This window comes from Phasianus colchicus, chromosome 12 (assembly GCF_987193195.1).
Source record: "Phasianus colchicus chromosome 12, bPhaCol1.hap1.1, whole genome shotgun sequence".
Classification (NCBI taxonomy): domain Eukaryota; kingdom Metazoa; phylum Chordata; class Aves; order Galliformes; family Phasianidae; genus Phasianus; species Phasianus colchicus.
Window position 1 is genome coordinate 9,547,822 of NC_143447.1, and position 26,255 is coordinate 9,574,076.

The window sequence follows — 26,255 nt, forward strand, 5'->3', positions numbered from 1 at the left end:
ATCAACTGCTTCATGAATGTTGTATTTGTTGTATTTCCACTTGATTTATATAAGAACAGAAGCCTGAACAGGTTGACCTGTTCAAACAAATAGTCTACTCATCTTAACAGGGATGAGATGACTTACGGTCTGTACAACCAATGCAGCATGACTGGGTTCTTGCCCCTCAGAGATTTACTTTCTTCAGTTGGATGAGGCTCCCAATCTGACATCCCTATGCTGAAGAGGGGTCTGCATGCCAATCAGCAGCCCATGCATTCTCTGGAGGGAAGAGTAAGGCGGTCCAAGAGAACTCACTCAGGCGGGCTCTCAGCTCACGGCCTGCCCTGCAGCTGCTGCCCTGCCATCTGACATGTCTTTCACCTGCCCTGTCCTGGCAGAGAACGTGGGCACATGCTTGCCACAGCTTGCACCTTCACCCGTGGAGCCCTGTAAGAGGGTTTGGAGTATGGGATTCTGAGACATGCTACTTCGTGTCTGTCCTTCTCGCTTAAACCGGCTTTCCTTTTTTTTTTTGTTTGTTTTTCAGCAGAAGGGAGAGTCCTTTGTTAAACAGGTGTTAGCAAGCACTTAATTACAAAAGCATTTAGGAGAGTCTGCAGCTTCCATTAAAAATAGTCCTTTTTTCTCTCTTCCATGCTTACGGCATGCTATTACCTACTGCTTCTGCCTGCTTTCCTGAAGCCCAGCAGATACTGTTCTGCATGTGTCTTGCTTTTTTTCATGTAAAAGCAAAACGTGTTTTTCTTAAATTGAAACCCTTCCTATTCAAAGACACAGGAATTCCCTGGGGCAAAGTATACTTTGTTGTGATTTAATAAATAAATATTTATTCAAATGTCCAGCAGGATATTGCAAAAAGAACTACAATGTGCCTGCTTGCACTCAAGTATGTTACCAATGCCACCAATAATTTGGTATGTTACTAAATATCTCACAGTATACTGTCAAATTAACTTTCTATTTACAAGACTATATTGGCTTTCAAACGGCATTGAGCTCTGTAGAACAATGTTAAAATATGCAAAAGGATCAAAAGATAAATATCACAAAAGTACAGTTTGTTCACACTGTGGTAAATAATTTTCAGGAAAAATAATTTGCTAAGCATTGTGATTCAAATAACATTACAGCTCTGGAAAAAATATTCATGTCTGTCGGGCTATTTTACAGCGCTAAATAATGTTTAAATCTGTTGCTGTTTTTACTAAGCACGTGTTTATTCCTCAGGGTAGAGTTCAGAGAAATTATCAAATATTTTAGAATGCACTGATGTTTTTGTGCCAGCAGTCACAGGGTGAGATCTTGGCCCTATTGAAGACTATAAGACTCCCACTGTCTTTATGGATGCAAGCCTGGCGTAAGGGTGTTTTCATCTTGTTCTCCTTGGCATCACACAAAGCTGTAGCCTCCACAGTGCTAATGTTCCAAGAAATCCTATCACCAATTTAAAGCTCTACTTGGAGCACAAACCGCTCTCTTTCCTAGGCCAAATTTCTCTTGACTTCAGTGGGAGGAAAGCCGCAGAAGGCACCAGCAACAGTCTACTCTGCAGGATATGTTAAGCCTAATGAAAATAATCAGTATTGTTTCAAAGACCTAGCTTCTAGTTACCATATGTTAATGGTGTAGTCTAACAGTTCTATTAAACAAACAGAGAAACCTCTGTTCTGACCTGGTAGCTTGTAGAAAGGCTTAAATCAATATTGTATAAAAAAAAAAAAAAAAGATTTGGCTGAATTCCTGCTGTTTCAGCTGAGGGACCTAGGGCGATGCACACCAAATGAAGGTCTGCTGCCTTTCCTTTGCAAGGAAAATTCCTAAATCCACTGCTAAAGCTATTGCTATTGGAGATGACCTGGATTTTTGTGAAATACTGGTTTGAAAGGTGACACAGCAGATCATACCTTCATGTGGTAGGCTGCTGTGAGAGAACTGGGGGAAAAATGCCTTGTTCTCCTGAAGGAATCAAAAGAAAAATGAGAGGGGAAAAAAAAAAAGAAAAAAAAACCCAACAAACAAAACCCCCACACATCTCAATAGGTGGACAGGAAAAAAATGGGAACAATGTTCTATTTTAAGATTACTTGCTCAGCTTCCAGAAGCTTATCTATAGGACAAGAAAAGCATTATGACTTGTAGTGTATATAATAAAATTCAAGAAACTTCACTGAAGGTAGTGCTAAATGCACATTTTTTTTTTTCAGAACTGCAAAGACCTGTTCAGTGCTTTCAGCAGGGTTATATCTCATGTCTGTGTGTGTGTGTACATATATGTGTGTGTGTATATATATAATTCCTGACTATATGAACAACTCAATGCAAAGCAGTGATGGATGAGCATGAGCAGACTGGGCTGGTGGAAGCTGAGGCTGTGGAGTGGATGCTCTGGTGTGCTGAGCTGTGGTTTCTGTTGTTTTCAAGTAGAGCTAACATCTTGAGCTACTCGCATATAAGGAGCTTTTTGCCTGCGCCAAAGAAATATAAAGATGCTATCATGACAACACATTTAGAATACAGAAAAACTACTTCTGCTTCCTTGGAGATTCGGCTTTAAGTGAGCTATTAAAGGAAATGAGGCTGCTGGGATCTCAGTGCAAACCTCCAGCTGGCTCTTGGATGCTGAGCACGTGTGGCAGATGGTGGGGGCACACGAAGCCCCCTGTTTTGCTCAGACCCGAACATCAGTGATAGGAGCAGTGCTGCTCCACCAGGACAGAGCAAAGGGCCAAGTAGTGTAGGAGGAGCAGACCCCGAACAAGGTTTAAACATCTGTGTTGCACCAGCATCTGAGACATTAGTAATGTATCGCATTGGGTTTGAACAAGTGAACAACTTTAAAAACTGGACAGTGGCCATAAGAGATTGCAGCTGTGCAAGCTGGAGTTATTGCTGTATGTACTTGGAGTGCAAGGGCTGCTAAAGGAGAACAAGCTAAATGGTCCCTTTTGGCATGAAATCCTAGCTGTCCTGAGATCAATAGCCACAACTAGGATGTTCTTGGGGCTTCAACCCAAATATTTCTCCATGGCACTCTGCTTGCCCTGCAATCCACAGGTAGAATGCCCCTGGCCTCTGGGTGTGTGGGGTATGGTACGGTGACTGAAAGCTGTGCTGCAACCTCTCTGCTTCTGTGCCTGCAGCAGTGACTGACAGCAGGACACCCACGGCCAGCGAGGCACTGCACTGCACATATGGCACTGTACAGAAAGACCAAATGACATGCAGGGGGAAAAAAATCAGGAGAGGATGGAGGGATACAAAGAGCAAGCGATAACACTTCCATGTAGGGAAACCTGATTGCAGCTGGTTAAGACAAAAACACAGATTTCACTCTATTCCAATTTTTATCTATAGGCATCTACCATGTTCAGTCAAAATACCAGGTTTTTCTCCTCTCATGTGGTACTAAGAAGGAAAAGTTTAGAAGAGCATGATGAACATCAGCTCTTGGCAGCTAGTATGTGATGACATAAAATGCACTTATGGCAATCTCTAAGTATAGTTGCTTTTAATTTATTTAAAAGAAAAATCTATTTACTGCAGGAGTATGATGTTGGCATGTGGGGCTATGCTATGTTAATTCCTTTATAAATGTAATGCTTGTAACTTCAGGCACTGCTTTGTGTATCTGGATGACAAATTGCAACTGTTGGTGATCTCTGATAACTTCAGCTTAACAGAGCTTTATGTCTGTAAGGAACTGTAGTACCTGTCAGCAGTTTTACTAAAAATCGAGAGGAAGAAATAAGAAAATACAAAGCAAGTTGTTGCAAGTAGATGCCTCTAATAGATAAAACTGGATCAGATTGAAGACTACAAAGATGAGATGACACCTATTTATCTCATGGCTTCCTAAGGTTGTTCATCCCATCTGTGCTAACAGAATTGCTACGAGATTTCAGAGATGGCTGTGGTCTAAAGCAGATGGAGGTGAAAATGTGTTTCTCGTAGACTACTTCATAATGTAACACAATAACTTTGTCTGTTTATGGTGGTCTCTACTCCAATTGCACTTGCTAGTCTCACGCTGGTTTAATGCTCTCAGAAGAGGTACTGGTGCCAGCGCGGCGGGCAGTGGAGGGGATGTGGGTCTGCCTGCACTTCTGGTCAGCCCTCGCCCAGCACCTGCCGCTGCCCCCACCACAGCCCTGGGCAGCTGGCCCTGAGCCCACGGCTGTGCACCAGCAGCAGGGTAGAGCCAGTTCCCTTCTGTAGCGTTGGACTTCATGCGAGTTTGTCTCCGTTCCACTGCTTGCAGAGGGCACCCTTTGATTACGCCCTTTTTGTTGTTCTGCACAGGACGTGAGAATGTGGAGATTTGGAAAAGCAGGAGGGATTATTATTATTTTCCTCTTCCTTCTGCCTCATCTAAGAACTACGCAGGCTGCAGCGCAGCAGCGTTTCTATGCTCGTTTGGTGAAAAGTTAGGGCTTGCAAACCGAAGCCGTCCGGGGGCCCGAGGGGCGGGCTGACCGCCTGCAAGCGGCCGCCAGCCGCCGTCCTGCAGCGGGAGCCCGAGCAGCCTTAGAAAACTTTTCCCCCTCTGGATATAAAGCACAATGGCTCAGAATAGCGCCAGCGCTGCTCATGTAACCGGCTGTCACGTCACGCGTGGCTGTAACTCTCCCCGTCCCCTGGCGGGCGATGGCCGGGACGGAGAGCGGCCGTGCTCCTCCTGCTCCCGCGCAGCCCGCGTGCGGCGCACGGGGCTCCCGCCGTCCCGAGAGCTCACCGAGCCCCGCGAGCCGCTCCCTCAGGCGGGACGGCGGCTGTCCTTCCCCACGCTGAGCGTCGGCAGCTTTCAGTCAGCCCCAGCATCACCGCGGTCCCCTTACCTGCAGGTGAGACCAGCTCGCCTTCGCTGAGCTCCCCGGAGTCCGAGTCCATGCTGCAGGTATGGTCGGGGCAGGGAACCGAGGGCGCGGCTCAGGAGCGCCCGGAGCCGGGGAGCGAGCAACGAGCAGCGCCTGCCGCCTCCTTCTCCTCCTCTGCTCCCCGCCCGGCCGCCGCAGGCAGCACCTCGCTCCGTGCCATTGGCTGCCGGGGCGAGGGGACGGGCGGGTTGAGGGGAGGGGAGGGGATGGGATAGGATGGGAGGAGGCAGCGGCGAGGGAGCGGTTTGCCTCCCCGTTACGCGAGTTTGGGGCCGTCCGGCTGCGGCTTCGGGGTTTTGGGCCGGGGGCTGTCCGACAGCTGCGGCCTCCCCCTCAGCTGGAGCTCTGGGCTCAAAATGGGACCGAACTGACAGCGCTCTGCCGCGCTTGCTACCGTGACTTGTCTTTCCCCTTTCTGCTCTTGCGGACATCCCCCGACTTTCAGTCACCGCTTTCCCTTCACTGCTCCTTCCCCTTAACTATCCCTGTTTCATCTTCTTTGCCATCGGTAAAAGGATAACAGAGGCCAGCAGAGATGTGCCGCTTCTCGTTGCTTAGCGAGCGCCCAGCAGAGTACTGGAGAGGTGAATGTGGCAGCTGTTGGTGGGCTGTTTGCCAGCACCATTTGGTGAATGAAGGCTATGTTGGAAGTTTGCTTTCAACTCTGTGCATGGAAACTGTAGTTGAGATGTGGTGCGCTTTGCGGATGTCCCACAACCTGCTGCAGCCTTCTGCCATCTCGTAGGCCAGGTGGTTCAGGCCACAGGTTTGGTTCTAGTGAGTCTGGCACTCCAGCAGATTTTTTTCCCTGGCCACTCTTCACCTCTCCTCGCTTTCCTGCAATTACAGGCCAAACGTATCTTTAATTCTCACGATAAGACTACTTTTATAACTGAGAACCAAATTCTGCCCTAAAACAGACTTCGCAGATCTATTTGTGCTGTAGATAAGTTTCATCATGAGGGCCTGCCAGTGCCATGTTTGCAGACCACTGCAATCTCCAGCCAGGTGCTTATTCCTGTAGCTGTAGAACACAGATCTTTCTTTATTCTGTAATTCATAGAAGTATATGAGTTGGAAGGGACCTTTAAAGGCCATCCAGTCCAACCCCCTGCAACAAACAGGAACACCTACAGATCCATCAGATGCTCAGAGCCTGTTCCTGCCTGATGTCAAGCATCTCCAGGGATGGGTCATGCACTGCCTTTCTCCCAAAACCATGTGGATCTTTGCGTTGCTGGGGATATTTAATACCCAAACACTGCTTTCAATCTGCATGTGTGAGTTTACCTGTTGTCATCAGGCTGTGCCTGATGTTCTTGATAAACATGAAGGCTTTTCTCTATTTTGTTTGTACCGTGACAGAAGGTTCTCTAAGCTGAACCAAGAGGCCCTGCCAAGTTTGTTTCAGTGATGAATGGTTATTCTGTGCTGTGCAGGTGTCAGACAGTTAGTTTTCATTAAAAAAAAAAAAGAGCTTTTTAATGGAGCCAGATTTTGCCTTATAGCTGTGGGTGAATCCTGGTATGCTCCTTGGCCATCTAATCTGTCTGAACCTGAAGAAGCAGCAGACCTGGAGCTTCCTGGCCCTGGTATACACACACATTAGTATCCTGAATTTCAGTGCTTTGCAGGATTTAACTGTATGAAAAGCTCATTTCTATTTGTTTATTATTTTGCAAATTTTGAAGATGATCTACAATGTTTAGAGTGAGAAGTAGATGTAAAACAGTTTGGCAAGTTGCTGTCAGATTCTGGGCCTGTGGTATTATGAGAGTGCTTTTGTTTTCAGTTCCATGGAAACAAATTTTGACTTTTGTTTGTAATTGCTTTCATTACTGTAAGTGTTATTGCAAACACTGCTGATTATAATGCAGTAAGTTAGTATAAGGAAAAACATTGAAATTTTAGTGATTCTGTGATTGTACTGCGAGGAGCAAATGCAAAATCTGAAGTGTGTGCACATCACATCGATTACAGGGATTCTACTAGCATGATGTAAATGACATAGCAATAGGAAAATGCTGAGATTAAGTCAAAAGATAATCAGAGATATCACAGCAAGAACAGAATCTGAGAGCTGGGAAGAGTTTAGTCTGTGTATCTCTCCTGTTTTATTTATTTGCTTTTTACTGATAGGAGTGGAAATTAAAAGCACTCCCCCAATGAAACAGTACAATAGTTTAAGGCTAATGGGAAGAGTAGGTTTGTATTTTAAAATCAATTTATTTTCTGGACTGTTTTTGATTAAGTGATGTTCCAGCAGTAATTTCCAACCCTCACAAATTCTGGGTGAGGTAAGCAAAGCAGGGCAGAAAAGCAAAACACCAGAATGATTTTTGCAGGGGCGTGCAATGGTGGAACACATCCTGCCCAAAGAGGGTGTGTGTACTGCCTGGTACAACGTGCTCTGAGTCATGGAATGAGACTGATGCAATGCAGCTGTCTGTGCTTCCAAGGTATGCTAGGCACTGGCTTTACCCAGCTTGGTGTGGATTTTTGTTACCATCACATTTAGATGTTAAGCTTTGAATTTTCACACCTCTCTACCCCTGGTCATCGTTCAGCTGGTAAAGGACAGATCAGTTTTCGTGATCCTATGAAATGCAAAAGTGTTTTTGTGTTTGTCTGGAATATTTCATGTGGAAACTGAATCCCACTTGTTTTAATTCTTGTCCTTTAAAAGAGAGTCCTAATAAATATTGTGATGGAAATGATATAACTTAATATTGTCGTGCGTCAGACTTGTGATATATACATTGGGCATTCTCATTTCTATGCTGTAATTACTTTCTATTCCATGGCAAATGTTATTTCAATATTACTTTCCCTTTTTATTGCTGCTGAATGTAGAGCGGTTATTGAAGTCTTCAGCTATAACAGAATGAGCATATTGTTTCATTTCAAAACATATGGTTAGAATTCAGTTTCTCCCTCTGCCTGCCCAGCGGAGTCCGGTGCTTGGCTTAACATGTGACCTGGAAAATTCCATATGCTTCGAGCTCTGAGCCTCAGAGTTTCCACCCATTGCAATACTGGTGCAGAGAAGAACGCACAAGGTTTACTGACAGCAATATGCATATTAGTTAGATGCGTATTAAACTAAACCTCACATAGAGGAAGTTGATGTCTTGTGGTTGGTTGGTTTTTGTTTTTTTTTTTTTGTTCATTTAGTATGAATTATGTATATTCATAATAATATTTAGTGTTACAAACTAAAGTACTGCCTGTAGCTCTGCGACTTCCCTTTATCACCAGGGTAAATGCAAAGATTTTCAGGATGTTTAGGAATTAGAATGTCTTTTCTCAAGGCTCATTTAATACACTTATTAGCAAATCCCTACAAACACAACTGACCAGGGGAGCTGGCAGCAGAGCTGATGGGAGCTGCCCCAGGTGTTACAGGTGCTTCCAGTGACACCATGCTGTCTGTTGTGGCTGTGTTGCTGTATGGCCCCTCCATTCATATTTCTGTTCCATCTGGTCTTGATCTTCACTCCATATGGAACTTATCTGAAATCCCTCTCATTGTATCTGAGTGCTGGAGATCCGCCTGAAAAAAAAAAACACCACACAGATCCCTCACTGTTCTATCTGCATATCATGCTTACGTGCTCATACAGTTTTGTTGTATTCTAAATACCTGTGTAGCCCAGCTACAGTAGCATCAATGTATTTATCTTACAGGACTGTTGTGAAGTATGGAGACTGGTATTATAATATGATTTTTAAGTCATATGTGGTGCACAGGGCTCTAGCTTTATTTTTGAGCCCAACCTGAACTCTTAGATTTTTCGTTTCTGCTCAGTAGAAAGCTGGCAAACTGCCTCTGTGCCTTTCTGCCTAACGTTTCCTCTTGCAAACTGAGCCTTACATCCTACCCCATCAAGCAAACTCTCATTTCTCTCCATCATTAAATCAGACCCCCCTGTACATCACCACCTTTATGTTTCTATTACCTGTTCTAGGCTGTGAAGACACAAAGGTAGGATTAAATCTTTTTGGCTCTACGTGTAGAAATGTAAGATTGTATGCTTTGATCTCACAGATCGCTTTAATAGTATTTAGATATATATAGCATCAAGGATGTAGTATTTGTAGTATTGATTCCTAATGCTTTCCTTCACAACTTGTGATAATGCCTTTTAAGTGCTCTTTCTACAGAGTGTATTCAACACTCTGCAGCATCTCCCACAGTCTGATATACTCATGGAAAATACTGTGTAATGGTCACCTTCATTACATACTTGTACGTTGACATCACAGGGAAACCAGAAACAACCTGAAATCTATCTGCATAATGACTGGTAAAGTATAATTACCAATACCAAAGACTGGTAGTTTCTTTGTCAGTACTTCTGTCATCTCAGAACTATCAGATTCTTACTCATGTCTAGAAGCCAGCCAGCATGTGTATACATATACAGTATACATATACATGTAGGTTGCTCCAAAAGTAAGGCCTCTTATTTATTTCCATGGAAACTAAAACAGACACAGAAAGGACAATAAAATTATTTGATAGAGCAGATTTTCAGCTACAAAACACTGATTCTACATAGACACCATCATTAGCCATGCATTTTGACAAGCAGTGAACAAGAGTCTGCATGTCACATTCATAAATAAATAAAAATTGCACGGCTGTGTGGAGCATGGCTTGTCTTTCATATTGTTGTCACCACTGCTGAAATGCACCACCTTGCTGTGCTCACATCCTCTGTTTGGTCTCCATAAATGGGCAGTAGGTGTTGATGAATGTTGATGGATGCTGTTTTTTTCCCCATAAAGGAATTTAAATTCCATCCTTTTGCTTCATGTGCACTCTCATGTCAGATGCCATTTTGTCAAATTTGCCCCTCAGCTGCCTTTTGTCACACGTCAACAAAATGTAATGGAATATTTGGGGAAGGTTCAGCCTCTACTGCCATCCCACCAGCATCTGCCTCTGCCATGATGAGTTGACATAATTAAATAGGAGGCTTTACTTTTGGAGCAGCTCTCCTACATTTGTGTGCATTTGTAATAAATTGTAGCTGCAGTAATACAATCTGGGTGGGTGGGTGATCTGCGAATTCAAATTGTAAACTTAGAATTCAAGTATTGAACAAGGGGTCTGTATTACTTCAGTTCTTACTCGTGTGCCATTAGACACTCAGAGATGTAGAGTTTTGACTCTTCTCATTTAAACAGTCTGCGTATGTCCTATGTTGGGGAGAGAAATTCCAAAGAGTGCAGTATTTTTTGCCTATATACATTGCTATAGTAAAGGATGCAGGGCATCAGTTCTGAATACTTAATGTTGTACGGACATATTTTCAGCAATTGGACTTGAGTTGTGTTCTGCCTTGGTGGTGTGGACTTAAAGAAGAGCTGAGGGAGCAGTCACAGCCAGACTGTATCCTGGTACTGGTGTAAAACTATGCTGTGGCATTTCCTGGTGCGTTGGATTTAAAGCTAGGGCTGAAACTTAGCATCAGTGTGAAAAGATGTTGGAAAAATAATATTTTTTCTGGTTTTATTTGCACTGAACTTCATTGCTCTTGGTAGGTTATCAGAAATAATTTTGTCAGTTGATATTTTTCACCTGCTTAAAAATAGACTGAGCCCATGGGTTGATGAGCACAAGGGAAGTTTAGTAGAAACAGTAAGAAGTTGATCAGATCCAAGTATCTTCCTCTTCCCTAAAACTGTAGGCTATTCTTCTCTCATCTTATAAAAAGATTTCCATCAAGGCTGAATGACATAATGTCATTCTAATGTTCATGTCTAATGTATGACTGTTAGATTTGTTGCTTTTCTATTCCCTTGAAAAGTAGGATTTTGCTTGTAGATTATGGCTTTCAGTATTGAACCTTAATTTGAATTTCCCGAGCATTTTGTATTTTTGTACTCCTTTAGTGATTATTATTATTAAGATCCTTTGCCATTATTTTGAGGGATGGTAATTCTTTCTGTGCTTAGAAGGATGCCCAGCTGGCAAATCGTCTCTGCAGTTTGCTGTAGATTAACAAATTCTTTCATTCATAACATTCCATTCTAAGTAATGAAAGAAATGAAAGCTATTTTCTGGAAGTGAAAATGCACCTGTTAGTTCTGTTGGTGGAAAAAGTTCTGATGAAACAATGAGCAAATCACATTGGTTAGGCCATGACTTCTTCTCTGTTTTCATGGCCAGGAAGTGGGCTATTCTTATTTCAAAGGTCTAATAAATTAGATGCTTATTTAACTTGTGATTTTAAATTTTGTTATTACTGATCTTAAGTGATTAAATTGACTAGCCAGAACATGAATCTTCTTTCTGCCTTCTCTATTCTAGGTTGGTAAAATAAAGGCACTATTTTAAGGGAATCACTTGAAAATACTGGAGGGAATGGGCTTTGTTTTGACCTCATTCAGATGCAATCTAGAGAAAGCCAGTGGAGAGCTGCCAGTTAAAATCAGTTTTCCCTCTACTACTGTACATTAATCTTAATTTTTGGTGTGGTTGCTGAAGTTATTTTAATGTCACATTCCTCTTTCCACGTTTTGTTGGGTTTTGTTGTTATTACCAGGGTTGCTTATCCAATTGCTACATTTAACTATTGATCATGGCTAAGTTGCAAGTAAAATACAGTTAAGGCAGCAACAGATGCTGCTTGTTGCTGATCTGTGTTTCAGCAGGCTTTGAAAGTGTTTTCAGCTTCTAGCCAGTAAGGTGGGTCATTCCTGTGTTTTCATCCTTGATTTCAAATTATGTGTAGGAGGAGGATTCCACAACTTCATGATACTCTGAGAAAGCAGAGAAAATTTTGTTGCTAGGAGACTGTGGAGGACCTGTACTGTACTCTGTTCAGGATGATTTTATATACCGTTATTTTTTCAAGTTTTTTTGTTTGTTTGTTTTATACATAAGCAAATAACAAATTCTTTTTCTTCCTTCTTCTGTACTGCTTTCCACTATTCAACAGAGGTAAAAGAAACCATCGAACATTTCATACCATTGTATTTTGGAGGCTAATGTTTATTCACATCATAGTATTGCCTAGACCTCTTAAATTACTAAGGTATGGTACTTTCTCACAAAAAAAAAATCCAAGATCTGCAAAGGATTGCACATTTAATTTTATGACAATTCTCAAGTTAGATATTATCAGAAGTCTTAAAGTATGCAGCGATTTGCAGCTGACCAGATGTGGTGCTCCTTTGTTCTGGCTGCTGTCATTCTTGTTTTAGTCATCTGACTTATCTACGCATTGGAAAGATAACAGAATCAATGCTGGGGATTTCAGTCCAGGAATGATACCTGTGACTGAAACAGCAAAATAATAGTTGAGATCAGTCTTGGTATACAACTTCTGATGGACACTGTAGCACCCTTCCAACTAAAGGTTATCATAGGTGCTGTTTTTGTGCATGTGGAACAGTTCACAGATGTCCATGGAATTTACTGCAAATAGTACAATGTTAATAGACTTGTTTGTGGTTTCTGATGAGCTTGATGTGACTTTAAGGGCAGTATGGAAACATCTTCATCTGACAGCATGTGGGCATTACTTCATGACCAATGGCAAATGGCATTCTGCTAGCCACCTATCTATAAATAACCAAATATTATCAACCCAGACTTAAAATTGCGTTTTATGGTTGTTTTAGGAACATGCAACATAAACAATTAGATTACATGTATCCTACAATATTCCCAGTAAAGAGAATGAAATTACATAGAAACTTGCTGTCCAGACCACTTCGAGGTGAGTTATTTCTCTTGCATACACATTCGAGGGACGCAGGGTACCTTTAAAATAATATATGTATGTCTTGAATTCAAGTCATATCGTAGTGGTGTGTGGATTGACAGCATCTTGCTGGGAGTACTCAGCATGTAAGCAAAACCTGAAGAGATGATGCTGCGTTTCAAAATATGAGAATGCAAGCCCTCTTTCTCTGTGCAAGGCTATGAAGGCCCACTTCATTCCTGAAATCAGAAGTAAAGCAACAGATTTCGGGCAGCATCCAGGAGCTGGTTATATAACCACACTTCCAGTGCTGTGTCCGTGGTTAAAATGAGTAGCAAGCTTAATCAATGTGGATTCATTGTGGAGATCACAAGCCTAAAGGCAGATCGACTGCTGCAATAGGTGTTATAGTGAAAGAATATGAAGAATGATGGTAAGATGTCAAAAGGTCTACAAACATAAATGCTGCAGGACAAATATCAGGGACCAAAGCAAGCATAGTAGTCGATTAGCTAAAGAAATAATATTTCCACTGCTTTAAAGAACAATTGTTCACAAGGATTCACACATAACAAACCTCAGCTCAAATAATGAGACCACATGCCCATAAACTGCCTCTACAGAACCTTGTTAAAGCCAGGTACCATGTAGCTCCAACAGCATACTATGTATTTCAAGAAAAGGATCTATATAGTACGTGATGTTGTCCAGGAGTTAAAAATGTTTTATGTGGGGTAAAACTGGACCTGAGTAATCTTGGTTGTTTGTTAATTTTTTTAAATGAAGGATTAATGAGTGAACTCTAATGAGTTCTAAGAGTGTGTGAGTTGTAAAAAGCAGTGTTCAGCACTGTCAGAGAGGCGTGGATCCTGTGGTGCTGCTGCTGCTTCACAGCATCACAGGGCAGGAGTGAGGACTGATTCTGAGTTTGCTGAGGCACTGTTGCAGTCAAATGATGTGAACTACAGGAACCAGCAGGGAGATGTTCTCCTTGGTTAAGTGGTTAAGCAGCTTGAATTTTTTTTTTTTCAATGTTGAGGATGGATATTAGAAATGAAAGCAGATGTAAGAAATGTACAAGCATGGACAGTTAGTGCTGTAGATAATGCAGGACCACGCTGAACACCAGCAAGACTTACTCTAGGATAGCAAATTCAGTTCAGAAGTGGACTTCTGTTTAAAGTGAGATTGTCTTAATGCAGAGAAAAATACATGCTGTGTGAAAAGGCAACCTTAAGAAGTGCTGGACAAAGAACATGTGGGCTGGATTTAAGCAGTCCACTTGTTATATCTGTGCCACATGCTATGGTAAAAATCCTGAAATACCTTATGTAATGACTCATTTGATATTAAGATGTGTCAGTGTTCATAAACAATGCTGTTCATCTTGTGTATGTGCAAGTGTAGGTGGAAACTGGAGTTCTGGTTGTGATGACTCAGCCTTTATTCACTGTTTCTCTTATTTCTGATTTATAGAGAATGTCTCTCCTTTCCTGTGCACTTACGGGTGGAGCAAGGACTGGAATATGGTTGTTTCTTGGAATAATCTCGAGACTGTTACAGATATTTGGTTATTAAAGCCTCAACCTCACGCTGTAGGTGGCAATGTTTTTTTGTTTGGCTCATGTTTCTTCACTCCCTTTATTGGTAATCTGCTCAAGATAGTTAGGAAGTTTTACCTGCTCCTTTTTCAGATTTTACCTGTTATTATTAACCCACCTTTATAGGTATAGCTAAGAGGAATATGCCTTTTATTAGTTTCATATTCTGAAAAAAAGGATTCTCATTTATTTCCCCAGAGTACTTTGATAAGCTGATGACCAGTTGAGATGCAGTGCAGAGTGTTTATATAAAAATTATGGGGAAAAGAGCAAATTGTTTTATTAGTAGCTCAGGCCTTGGTTTCTAAATTGGTATCTATCTAAATTTCCAGCCGTTTTTTTTCGTATTGTAGAGCTGTAGCTGTATCATTTATAATCTTGAGACTGTAGCTTCAGTAACCTTTCAGCTGACACAGTCTCCTTTTGTGAGGTACGAACACGGTGTTTTACCTTGTAGTAGTACCAAGTTTGGACTTTGCCAATGCAGGATCTAAACTGTTGGCTATTGACTTGCAGGCTGCAGGCACTACGTATAGCCAGCAGGTGGAGGGCTGAAACATTTGCTGAAAACTGAATTTCAGCCATCCGTTGCAGACACAATATGCCAAGCGCGATGGTGTGTGGATGGAGTAGGGCTGCCATTTTGTCTTTTGCAGATTTCCATCTTGTTCTGATATCTTGCACTCCAAACAGGAGCAACAGAAGAAAGATGTGTATGACACCCCTCAAGTTTTCCCCTTCTCTCCACTATGGGCCTTCTGGATTCATTCTTTCTTTTTGGCTGGTCAGTTATTCCTGCTTGTCTCTTCCCTGGCTGCTTACAGCCTACCTGTAGATTCTTTTCCTTTTGTGCCTCCTTAAAAAACCTGTTATTCGTGGCACTAATAATCTGCAGTGAAATCCTGAGCATCCATATGAACTACTGATGTTTAGGACAAAGGATTGCTCAGAATCAGTTGAGAGGGCATCTAGAGAGAAGGTATCATGACTTGTAATACGGCCATGCCAGCAACGCGAGTTCAGTTTGACCATGTTTTTCATAGCTTCCTAATGGTGTCCTAATGAATATTTATCATTATTTGTTAGACCCTATTTTCAGCAGTTGTGTATTATAGTAACAGATGACAAAATGTGCATTTTAGTTTGTAATAGAATTGTCTCTATTTTAGCTGTTTATTATGATGGGGATGTCACTCCCATTGCATTGTCTGCCACAGTAACACAGCTGGAGTATTGGCAGGCTAGCAAGTTTCAAAGCATATTTGATTAGCTTGTTTCTTGTCCAGATAAAGGTCTCTCAGTGGAGATGTTAACTCTTTGGACTGTACATTTGTCTTATAGAAGAGGTGAATGAAGTTTGCCAAGCTTTTTCTTTTAGCATTAGTAGCTAAAATAAAATTCCTTCAGTAACAAAACAATGCAAAAATATTTTCTGAAGAAGTATTCAATTGTATTAGACCTATATCTATTTTAAATCAGTTCAGATATTCTATAAGTGTTGCTTTAAGGAATGCTTGTTTAGATGTATGCACCATAAGAAAGCCGTATGTGCTCCTTGTATAATGAAGTAGTAACTTATTTTGAATGATAACAAAGCCCTTTGCTCATGGGTGAGGTTGTTCTTCACCTTCCCTCTATCATTACCACACTGGATTGATCAGAGTTAGTAGAGATGGTTATTGCTCGCTATGCATGCATATGGCCTGAAATTCTCAGCTGTTCTTCAGCTTTAGTCTCTTCTTTCAACCCCAGTCAGTGTATTAATTCAGTAAACTTACAGGACCTAGAATACATTTACATTTCCTGTTCTAGATATTCTTTCACTTGTACTGGACACCAACCAAACAAAAAAAACCTTGCCCCCCTCTCTTCCTCCCCCCTGCCCCATCCCCTGCCCAAATTAAAAAAAAAAACCAAAAAAAACACACCAAAACCACTACAAACCCATAAAACAAGGCAGAATTGAAATGTTCATTAAAGTAAGGGCTTCAACCTAAGTTTCTGCCAACAGAAAGAACAGTTTTAAATAAACCCATCTTACTTTTGGGATTACAATTTCCCTTCTGCCAAATAGCGCGGTTGGCCTGAGGTTACATTTTTGGAAGAAAAAAACTTCTGGGGAAGGTGTTCAGTTTCAGCAAATGACATTTTCAGATGAGAAGATATTTTATTAGAAATTCACAATCAGCTCTACTACAAGTACAATGTTACATTGACTTAATGCTGTTTGATGGATGAAGCCATCACTTTGCCTCTGCAGTGTTGATTTTGAAGCTTCAAACAAGAGCTTCAAAGTTCAGCCTCAGTTACGTAAACTCATTGAAATTTGAGTGGAAAAGGAATGATTGATTCCACCTTTTTCCAGTCTTTCTCTTGTTCTCTCTCTCTTTTTTTTTTTTTAACAAGTGTTGATTTTGCTTTAGGAAAGTGTTCTGCAAATGCATTTTGGCTCTTAAAAAATATCTGGAATTATTTGGAGCTGGATCTCATTTATCACTTACACATTCCAAACAGTTAACAAGGAACAAGTATTTCCCTTTTGTTCTGCATAATGCAGACCATTAAGTTTGTCACTAAGTGACTAAGTTTCACTGCAGTGCATGTTGCATTACATCTGGTTTCATCTTGCATTCTCTATTTAGAAATAGAAATCCAGCTGTTGCCATAATGAAGAAAGAGGGCTGTGTTGACATTCTCATTTTTAAAAAGCACATTCTAGAGCACTTAAAGTGGGGACATCATTTCAAAATGATTGTCCTGGAAGAGCATGCAGAAAGTGTTAATAATATAACATTGCAAGAACAGATGTCCCATAGTAAAGACTAACTGAAATTAGAAGAAATTAATGCCCAGTTTTCTAATATGCATCAGTGGAAATTCTTCCACATATGGGGGCTCAAGTTTGGATGCTTACGTCCCTTCCTCTTCATTACTGAACAGAAAGGAAAACTATACAATAAAAATAGAAACAGATTTTTTTTTTTTAAAGAAACAATTGTATTGCTGTGTTCATTTCTATCCTTTAGCAGTTTCATTTGCTGATCTGTATTCTTTGCATAATTGCCAATGAGTTGAGCTCGCCTTTAATCTCTGAAGCACAACTGTCTTTTGCATAAATGCAGCATGTAAATGGATGCATCATAGTCCCAGTGCCAATTCCTGAACATCTTTACTTTTGATCTTTCCCTTATCATCTTGTTAGCGTTTCATTTCAGTTAAATCATTTTAATGCAGTAATGTTTGGAAAACTAGGAAGATTAGGTAAGTGATGTCAGGTTTGGCCTGTTCTGCTTTAAAAAGAGATGAAGAAAAGTTGGAATCAAGTCAAGGCCACTGTATCCAGTCCCTGAATTATTGTGAGTAGTTTTGCATGTACTAACTCTGTGGAGCTATGGGTTTTTCAGTTCCTCACGGTTCAGAAAGAAAGCCACATGATTATCATCCAAATCTCTTCTTGAACTATCCCAAGCCAAACCAGCAATGTCAAACAGATTTGCAGAAGAAGTGTTGATAAATTAAACCTCTCCCCTTCCCCTCCTCCCCCCCCTTTTTTTTTTAATGTATAGATCTTTCCCAACTGATTGATCTGGTGTGTTTGTGTGTCAGGAATGTAATTTAAAGTTCATATATTTCTGAACTAACCTGAGATGTTGTTCTTGAAACAAGGTTTATTGAGGAGACCTTTCAGTCTCTCAAAAATTATGATTCCTTTGGTGAGTGCCATGCATTAGTTATGTTTCTTTCTCATCCAGAAGACAATGGATCAATTATATAAATTATTTTAGTCCTGTGCCTCTGCTTCCCAATTTCTAATAAAATTTAATTACCAGAAGATGCAGTGCTCCTTTTTTAAAAAGTTAATTAATTTAGTCTTCATCTGGATTTAATCATTCTGAGCACTTAATTGCTTTCAGTTTGATAATTCAAAATCATACAGTCAAGCAGAGATTATGAACTATGTTAGCATCATTATGTACATTTCATGTTGTTACAGAGAAGTTTTGAATTTTACCCTTTCAGCACCTTTGAACACTTGCTGGAGGAAGAAAATAAAAACACAGAAAAACAGAATTCCCTGTTTGATCTGTTGATTTTTTGTTTGTTTGTTTGGATTATCTCATTTTCATTTGGCTGGAGTGTACTCAAATTTCCATTTGTGTGCCTGGTTATAAGAAATTGATTCAAATCCCCTCCTTTTAAATGTGTTTGACTTTTAAGGGAAGCAGTACTGAATGGGGCGTGGGAAAGAACAGGTTCAGACTATCTAAGATATAGTTACTACTGAGCTGTGTGTGTCTATCCCCATGTGATTTACCCCTTGAGCCTTGAAGGAAAAGGGGCACTTTTGGCAATCTGTCAGTGGTATCACTGTTTTCTGTAGCTTCTGCCGTATGTCTGAAACAGTACTTCTGGTTCTGAGATGACTACAAGTACCAAAGTGCAGTTATTGCCATGCTGTGCAAAACTACTGAGTTCTGCTTAGAGGAAGGCTCAGTGTGGAGTCAGTGAAATGGCATGATTCTGGAGCATGGGCAAAGCATGCTCAAACCTTAGATGTAAGCATAAAGATTAAGCAATGAAGTTAAGAGACTTTGGCCCGTAACATTTGGATTTTGACTTGGCTGTGAGTGATGCTGTGTGAGAGGCAGAGCTGGCACTGCAGTGTGCCCACTCCTCCACAGTATTCCATTCCATTGTAGCCCATACAGTCTGTACTCAAGGTATGCACAATCAACTCGTGAAAACTACCACTGGAAATCATGTCGTAATGTTATAAGCTTATGATCTTAATGTGCCTGCATTACAGGCTATTTAAGGCCACATGTTGGATGCACCCGGTGTAAAGAAAGAGGAGTAGGGTTTCTCAAAATGCTTGCGTGTTTCTGGAGAAAGAGATTTTTACTTTCATATCATTTTATCAATCTTCTTGTTTGATTTTTGTAAAGAATAAAAACTTCTCTAAGTGAGGTAATAAACAAAACTGAATAGGTGAGAAATTAAAGTGAGAATGCCTCCAGGGATTTTTTTTTAATTTATATTTATATTTAAATATATATTTATATTTATTTATATTTAAGAAATACCATGCTATATTTTTGTGAACTATCACAGCAGGCAGCAGGGAGAAAGAAATTGCTTCCATATTTGCAGTAATCTACAAGCTTTATTCAAGAGACAGCAATGCAAATGGAAGGATATCAAGTGGGAGAATGATAATCAAGAAAATAATTAATTTTTCAAGAGTGGAATGCAGACTTCCATAATTAAATTATTCTTCAAAAGTAGATTTTATTGAGACATCCTATTACCATCTCCCTGACTTCAGAAGTGCAAAAGCAGGCAGTTACTCTGTGAGCATAACCCTGAGTCAAGAACACACTTGTGTAAAATATCCTACTGTTCAAGTCCTATTCAATATTATTTTGCAACGTATTGTAGATTAATTTACAAGATAATTGAATATGAGATGCATTATTCTAGGACTTCAACAAGGAAAATCTTCTCCTTTTTACTCCCAGAAGACTTAGTTATATATTAGTCTGCTCAGTGTATCATACTTCAGCTGCATTGTATCCTGCTGCAGTACTTTGTCATATTGACCTGCTGTCTAGCCCTTAGAAACAATCTTTATATAAACTTAATAGATTAAAACATAATATAATTGTGTCAGATTATGCTGAAAGGAAATAAAAGTAAAAGTATTATGGAACAGTGGGAAGAGAACGATCTTTTACTGACTTTTAGTGTCTGTCGCTTGTATGCAGTACAGGGTCTTAGGGTTTTTGTTTTTGTTTTTTTGTTTGTTTGTTTTTAATAAAATGTGGTATTTGATAGAATGTTTATATTCCCTGCTACAGAAGCTCCCTTAAACATTAAGGCAAAATACTCGATGTTATGACAAATACTTTAACAGAGGTGACAGAGAGATTGTATTGATTGCTTTGTATTTGTTTCAGCAACGTTTTCCATAGTCCAACCAATTCAGCCTATGTGTATTTGTCTTGTCTTCTGGATTCTGTAGAATTTTACAGGTATCATGAGTGAAAATCTGTTGAGAATTATGTGAAATGTAATCAAATAATGCCTGCTGCTGTGATGGAGCAAGTATCTGAGGTTTAATGCTAGCCAAAATATTTATGAGTGGTCAAATAGTAGATCAAATGAAAAGCAAGGGGAAGGAGCATGATTTGTGCTTTTTTTTTTTTTTTAATTTTCATGTAGGGCTATTTGGTCACATTTTTCCAACAGACTCTAATAGCAATATCTTGAATTTTGATAAAAAAAAAGCCTCTCACAGTTCACAACTTGCTGTGGTGATATAAGAACTCCAGGTGCCATCTGACTTCAAAATCAGTACAGTATGTCCTATATAATACCTAGTTCTAAGAGCTACAGTGTCTGAAATATCTTCATGGCAAGAGTATTAAGAGGAAAGAGAACACTCAACAAGACTTCCTAGCATGTTAAATGCCAGCCATTGTGCTCAGGCAGCTAACCTGGACACATGATATAGCTGGGACATACTATGTTAGACTTTCACATTTCTGTGTGTCAACAGTATGTGTTAAATAGGAAAAGATCCTGATGGAAATCAGACTGCTGGTTGTTCAGGCTGAGAGCTGAACAAGAGAGCAGCCTGGAGTAAATTACATTCAGGTGCCTGCTCCTGCAAGTGACATGGTAGTGATGGAAGCTTTTAGAAAGCACTTAGTGCAGGAAGGATTCAGATTTCTAAATGTCTTCAACCTGATAAGATTTTTCCATCATTTCTCTACCTCTCACTTCTCAGTCTTTTAAGAAAATTTTCATAATTCATAAAGCTTGAGCTGAAGTGCACAAAAGGAAAACCTTCCTGTGCCTTCAGGGGCTTCTTGTAGTCAGCAATATTTGATTGCAAAGAACAAAGATCATTAGAGTTGGATATGATCTCTGCTTTTACTAGTAAAGCTATTTTCTAGTGAGCTTCTGCTTCTTCATAGGGTTATGTTTCAGGGGGTGTGTGGTTTTTTTTTTTTTTCTGTTTTCAGCCAAAAGCATAGCTAGTTTTCCTGCCTTTGCTGTAAATGTACAGCTCGTGTAGGTGTGTGGGGATGACATGCTAATTTGGTGTAAGAATTATATAAAGTGGAAGTGAAGTAACTTTTTTTCGTTGAAATGTTTTCCACTTTTGTGAAACACAAAAGAATTTATTGTTCTCGATGGAAAACATTTTGGAAAGCATGAAAGTGATGAACTGCTTAGCTGCTGAATGGCTTCCAGTTGTCGTGCTTGCTGCATTCTGTGACAGTGAAGGAGAAGCAAACTGCAATCTGCTGATGCTACTATATCTGTTCTTTAGCTTGGAAAGTTTCTCATATTTTAATGTCTTTGGGATATTGCATGGGTTGAGGTTTAGTGTTTTAATTGATATTTTTCTGAACCGTTTTGTCCTAGACCATAATTATAGATCGGTATTGGTCTGGACTCTATAATGATGAGGATAAGAGTTTCCCATTTCTAATATTCTCCTGAAACACCTCTTACTATGGATCGGCTTGAAAACAGGATGCAGGGAGGCTGGGAGAAAATAACTTAAAAATGTCAGTCTAAATATTAGCAAAGCAATTTCTTAAGTACCAAAGAAGAGTTGTGGCTAACACCCAGTTACTGAACGGTTGAAAAAGAGGTAACAGGTCAGACTTGGTAGCTTGGTAGTTTGTAGTAATGAGAAATGCAATCAAACATAGTTTGAGAGACCTTTGTTTCTGGAGAGCGTTGGAGTACTTTCACTTCTAGCCAGCAAGATGTGATACTCTACAATATTATTTTTTACCAGTACTCCATCTATCCTGTAGTGGCTTTAACAAGCTGATCAGACAACATGAAATAAACAAACGAATGCTGGGGGAATGTGTTTTGTAGAAAATCTTGCTGAGCATCGCTTTGCTATTCTGCAAAAGAAAAGAGAATAATTCAGAACCATATGGGAGCCTGATAAAACTGAGTGTCAAGAATCCTCTCACATCCATTCCAGATGGTTGAGACTTTCCTTGGAACTGGATGTCTCATGTAAAATTAGCTCCCTGTTTATTCTCAGCTAATAACAGTCACAAAGGTGAAGAGAAGACTAATCTAGCAGAAAGGACACAAGAACAGCAAGATGTCTTTCTTGTAAAATAATTAATAGTGAAAGATACAATTCTGGTGCATGAGCAGAAAGAGATGACTACAAATAAACAGTTTGATTTGATTGATACTATATGTATTTGAACAATAAGAAAAATCATATTTTCCAATAAGAAAAAACTGAGGCTGTTAATGAATGATGTGCTCTGAAAAATAGTTTTGCGAGGAACAGATTCTCTTTCAGTGTACTGATATCTTTCAACAAACTTTAGGAAATACTCAAGGAATACTAACCTTGAGGCAAACATTAATACTCCCCTACTCTGTACCGTATGTATGGGTCTTTATGCTGCATGTATGATGAATATTCTGTAAGTACATTATGCCAAACAGATTCCTCTTGAATACATAGAGACAGGTGCACAGCTGGCACAGAATGCTCTACGTGTTATTATAGAGCATATTCCTATAAAACAACCACCCATCCTCAATATTAACTAGTTCAGTGTTTAGTGATGCTACCAGATTTTCTTTGCTCGCCTGTATTTTTGTCGTGATATCTTGATCAAGTATCCTGTGCAGTCTGCAGTCAATGGCAAAATCCTGACAATGACTGTGTGAAAAGTGTGCACCTTCTTTTGTGGGTGCAAGTCCACACTTAGTATAATTACTGCCTTAAAACAATGATTCCTGAGATATTCTTTAATAATAACAACCTAACAGCATAGTTGCCATGGACGACAGTTGTTACAGTTGTTATCAGCTGTTTATCTAGTGCACAAACATTATTGTTGTGAGTCATTGCTATGGGCATGAAGATGTTATAAAGAGTTGGCAAAAAGACATTGCTATTAATACATGAAATACATGCTCTGCCAATTAATTGAAAACACTTTGCAATGATTGTTTTGTTCTTGTTGCTTGACTTTAGAAGGTCTTTAATTCTAAAGAGATACTGGAGGATTTAAAGTAGATCTGATGGCACTTGTTCCCCAGTTCATTTAAAAAATCCTGACGTGGCTTTTTTTGTACAGCTAATTTTGAGTGCACAATCAGATTTATTATCTGACATTTTTACTATTGTGGGATTATTAAACTGAAGATGTTTTAGGAAGATTTTTGTCTAAGCATCATTCCTCGTTGTTTTATTTCACATGTCTGGCTTCTGCCTTCCTTCTGAGTGTGACAGATATGTTTAAGTGTACATCCAATTTGATCCAATAGAAGCAATTCTTTTTGTTCAATAAATGTAGTGGTTTGGGTTTAGTTGTCCCTAGTTATCTTAGACTTGCTCTGGGATTTATGTTGTGCGTAGGCGCTGCTGTTTCGTGCAAATTAAATAGAAGAGTATTGTACATTTGATATTTAAAATTTTTAGAATAATTTAAAACAATATATTTAAAATTATTTTTTCCACGTTCTCAGAAGAAAACTTAAGACTTATGCAAAATTGGTGGGGTTTATTTCATTAGATTTGCTCAGAATATTGAAATCGATTCCTGTAAACCACACTTTGTAAGTTCTGTGTAAAAAGTCTTGTTGAATAAATGTCGCACTTCAATTTATTTTTTGACTCTTCTAATGGTGGACTAACATATAAATATCACTGGACTTGCAAAAGCTCGACTGCAGAAATATTCATTGCAATCTTTTACTCTGATCCAAGCTTAGTCTGTGGTATTTCTTTTGAAAGACTGCGGTTACACAAAAACACCATGCTAATTAATCAGCCTCTTTAGAAGTCAGTTGCTGAAACAGCTTTTTGGGTTGGTTTAATCTTCTATTGCTCTGTTCATGCTCTATCCTTGTGCCCAGTTCTACAGAGTTCCTTGAATACTCAAAGATGGGTAACTCTTCCCTGTCTACTCCTCACCTTCCTGTCAATAAAGAAATAGATTTATGTTAGCAGACTTCAACTCAAATTCAGTAAATGGTTTCTAAATTTAAGGATGCTCAGTAGTTTGCTTTGAGATATTCACAAACTGCTTTACAACTTAAAGAACATACCAGACTTAGGCTTTCAATATGTTATAATATTAGTATGTCAATACCACATTGTTACAAATATAAATATACAAATATGGCTCCATGATTACCTGAACTCAGATCCTGACTCAAATTTAAGTAAAATTTAGAAGTCTGTTACATATTCTAGGTGACAATTTTCTTCTATGGCAAAGAGCCCTAGTGAGTAGCTAGAACTGACAATGGGGAGCAGTAACTCCTTGATACAATTTTAAGTAAATATTAAAATAAAATTGAGGTTCTAGCACTAGATATGCTAAGCAGTACGCTTCCCAGCAATGAAAGAATATGCATGGCATGAGCCAAAATTTCATTGGTGATCTACCTAATAACAGTATGTAAACAATTACCTTTTTGCTATCCCTGAGTCTTACAATATGTTTTGACCGAAGTATTGCTATGTATTATGTTTCCTGCTCTTCTAATCTTTGGCTATGTTGTTTGATCATACAATTTAGGTGGTACTAGACAAATACTTACATCTTATTTACTCATACCATTCACAGAATCTCGCAGATGCAGAGCAGACTCTGGCCATACATACGGACATCTTGGCAAAGGTGTTTTAATTGGATTATGCTCTGAGTGCCCTGGGGTTCTGATCAAATATTGTCTGCTAAGGTGCTCTCAGACATTTAGCTACTGAGCTAACCAGTTAATTGTTTTTTAGTTGTTTTTTTTCTTACCAGAACCTCTCTGTGGGACCTGAGTTTACCAAGTCAGTTCTGCCTTCAATTCTTGACTGATACTTACAGAGAGCTCTGGGATCCTTAGGTGAAGTAATATAAGAGAATGATAACATTTCTGTAATTTGACTTCTTTACATTATCCTTTATGCAAGAAGGAAGATGAAATCAATAAAGCTTCCTTTTTATTTATACATCTGAGCTAGTCAAATTTCATTTGAAAACATCTCACTTCCCATCAAACACACAAAAAAACCCATTTGCAGCTGCTTTCGTTCAGTAGCTGGATCTAATCCTTTTACAGAATTTAATAATGTGCTTTCTGAAATGGAAGTAAGTGGCAATTTTCTTAATGCGGTTAGCACCATACTTAATATTATAATAATACTGATTTATACTCTTCTCATGTCTCCGTTATATTTTTCAGTGTTGAATAAAAGTTTCTTCCAATGTTTGTTGGAATGAATATGAGGACGAATACGCTTGCAGGTGTTAGAAGGTGAAGTTTCTGAATATAGATGTTATGATCTGTAATTACTTGCCAAGAATTTTTCAATGGCTGCTAAATGGAGAATGAAATTCGTCTCTATCTCCATGTCATTACAAGGTAGGGATAAGTTTATAAAGCATTGAGTGAGATGCTAATTAGCTCTTCTAAAACTAAGGAGGACTGAAATGACTGAAATCCTATGGGAGGTATTTTCATCTCCAATCACGCATTTTAATGGTTTTGTGCATGTTGTATCAAATCCATCTTTCTTTGCAGTAGAGTTAACTGGTCTTGATTTTGCCCAGCAATTATTTAAAGAATAAAGAGCTATTATGGAAGTTCTTGGACTCATGAGCTGATAATTACTTGTGATAGTGTGGTGAGGCCACATGAAGTAGGACTTGAATTATTCATTGAAGAATCACTTAATACACAAAAATCAACTTCCTTCAATAACTGATATTTCATTACAGATTCCTGTTATACTATGAGCTGTGGAAGAATGCCATAGACGCACTAAATTAAATTAACCAAGCAACAGGGTAAAATGGCATATAAAAATGTCAAAATGAGGGAAAGAGAGGTAGTGTAAAGACATCAAAATAATTAAGTTTAGATGAATTATACTTAAAATCCCAACAGACCTTTACAGTTTTTCAGAAATCATTTTGGGACTAACTAAGTTTCTATCAACCTTGATGCCAAATAATATGTATATCTATTTATATAGAGATTCCACTTGGGTAGATTGG

General features: G+C 39.3%; 2 protein-coding genes across 3 annotated transcripts in view; one reads left to right on the forward strand and one right to left on the reverse strand.

Annotated features, from left to right (window-relative positions):
- The window catches only part of TIPE3 (TNF alpha induced protein 8 like 3), a 41,434-nt gene extending 36,395 nt beyond the window's left edge, over positions 1-5,039 (reverse strand). Inside the window, exon 1 of the mRNA XM_031616584.2 lies at positions 4,839-5,039. Coding sequence (XP_031472444.1) covers positions 4,839-4,890 — 52 coding nt within the window. The 5' untranslated portion in view covers positions 4,891-5,039. The remainder of the gene's footprint in view (positions 1-4,838) is intronic.
- Positions 1-26,255, forward strand: part of GLDN (gliomedin) — an 87,930-nt gene that overhangs the window by 10,268 nt on the left and 51,407 nt on the right. The gene's annotated exons all lie outside the window — the stretch shown is intronic.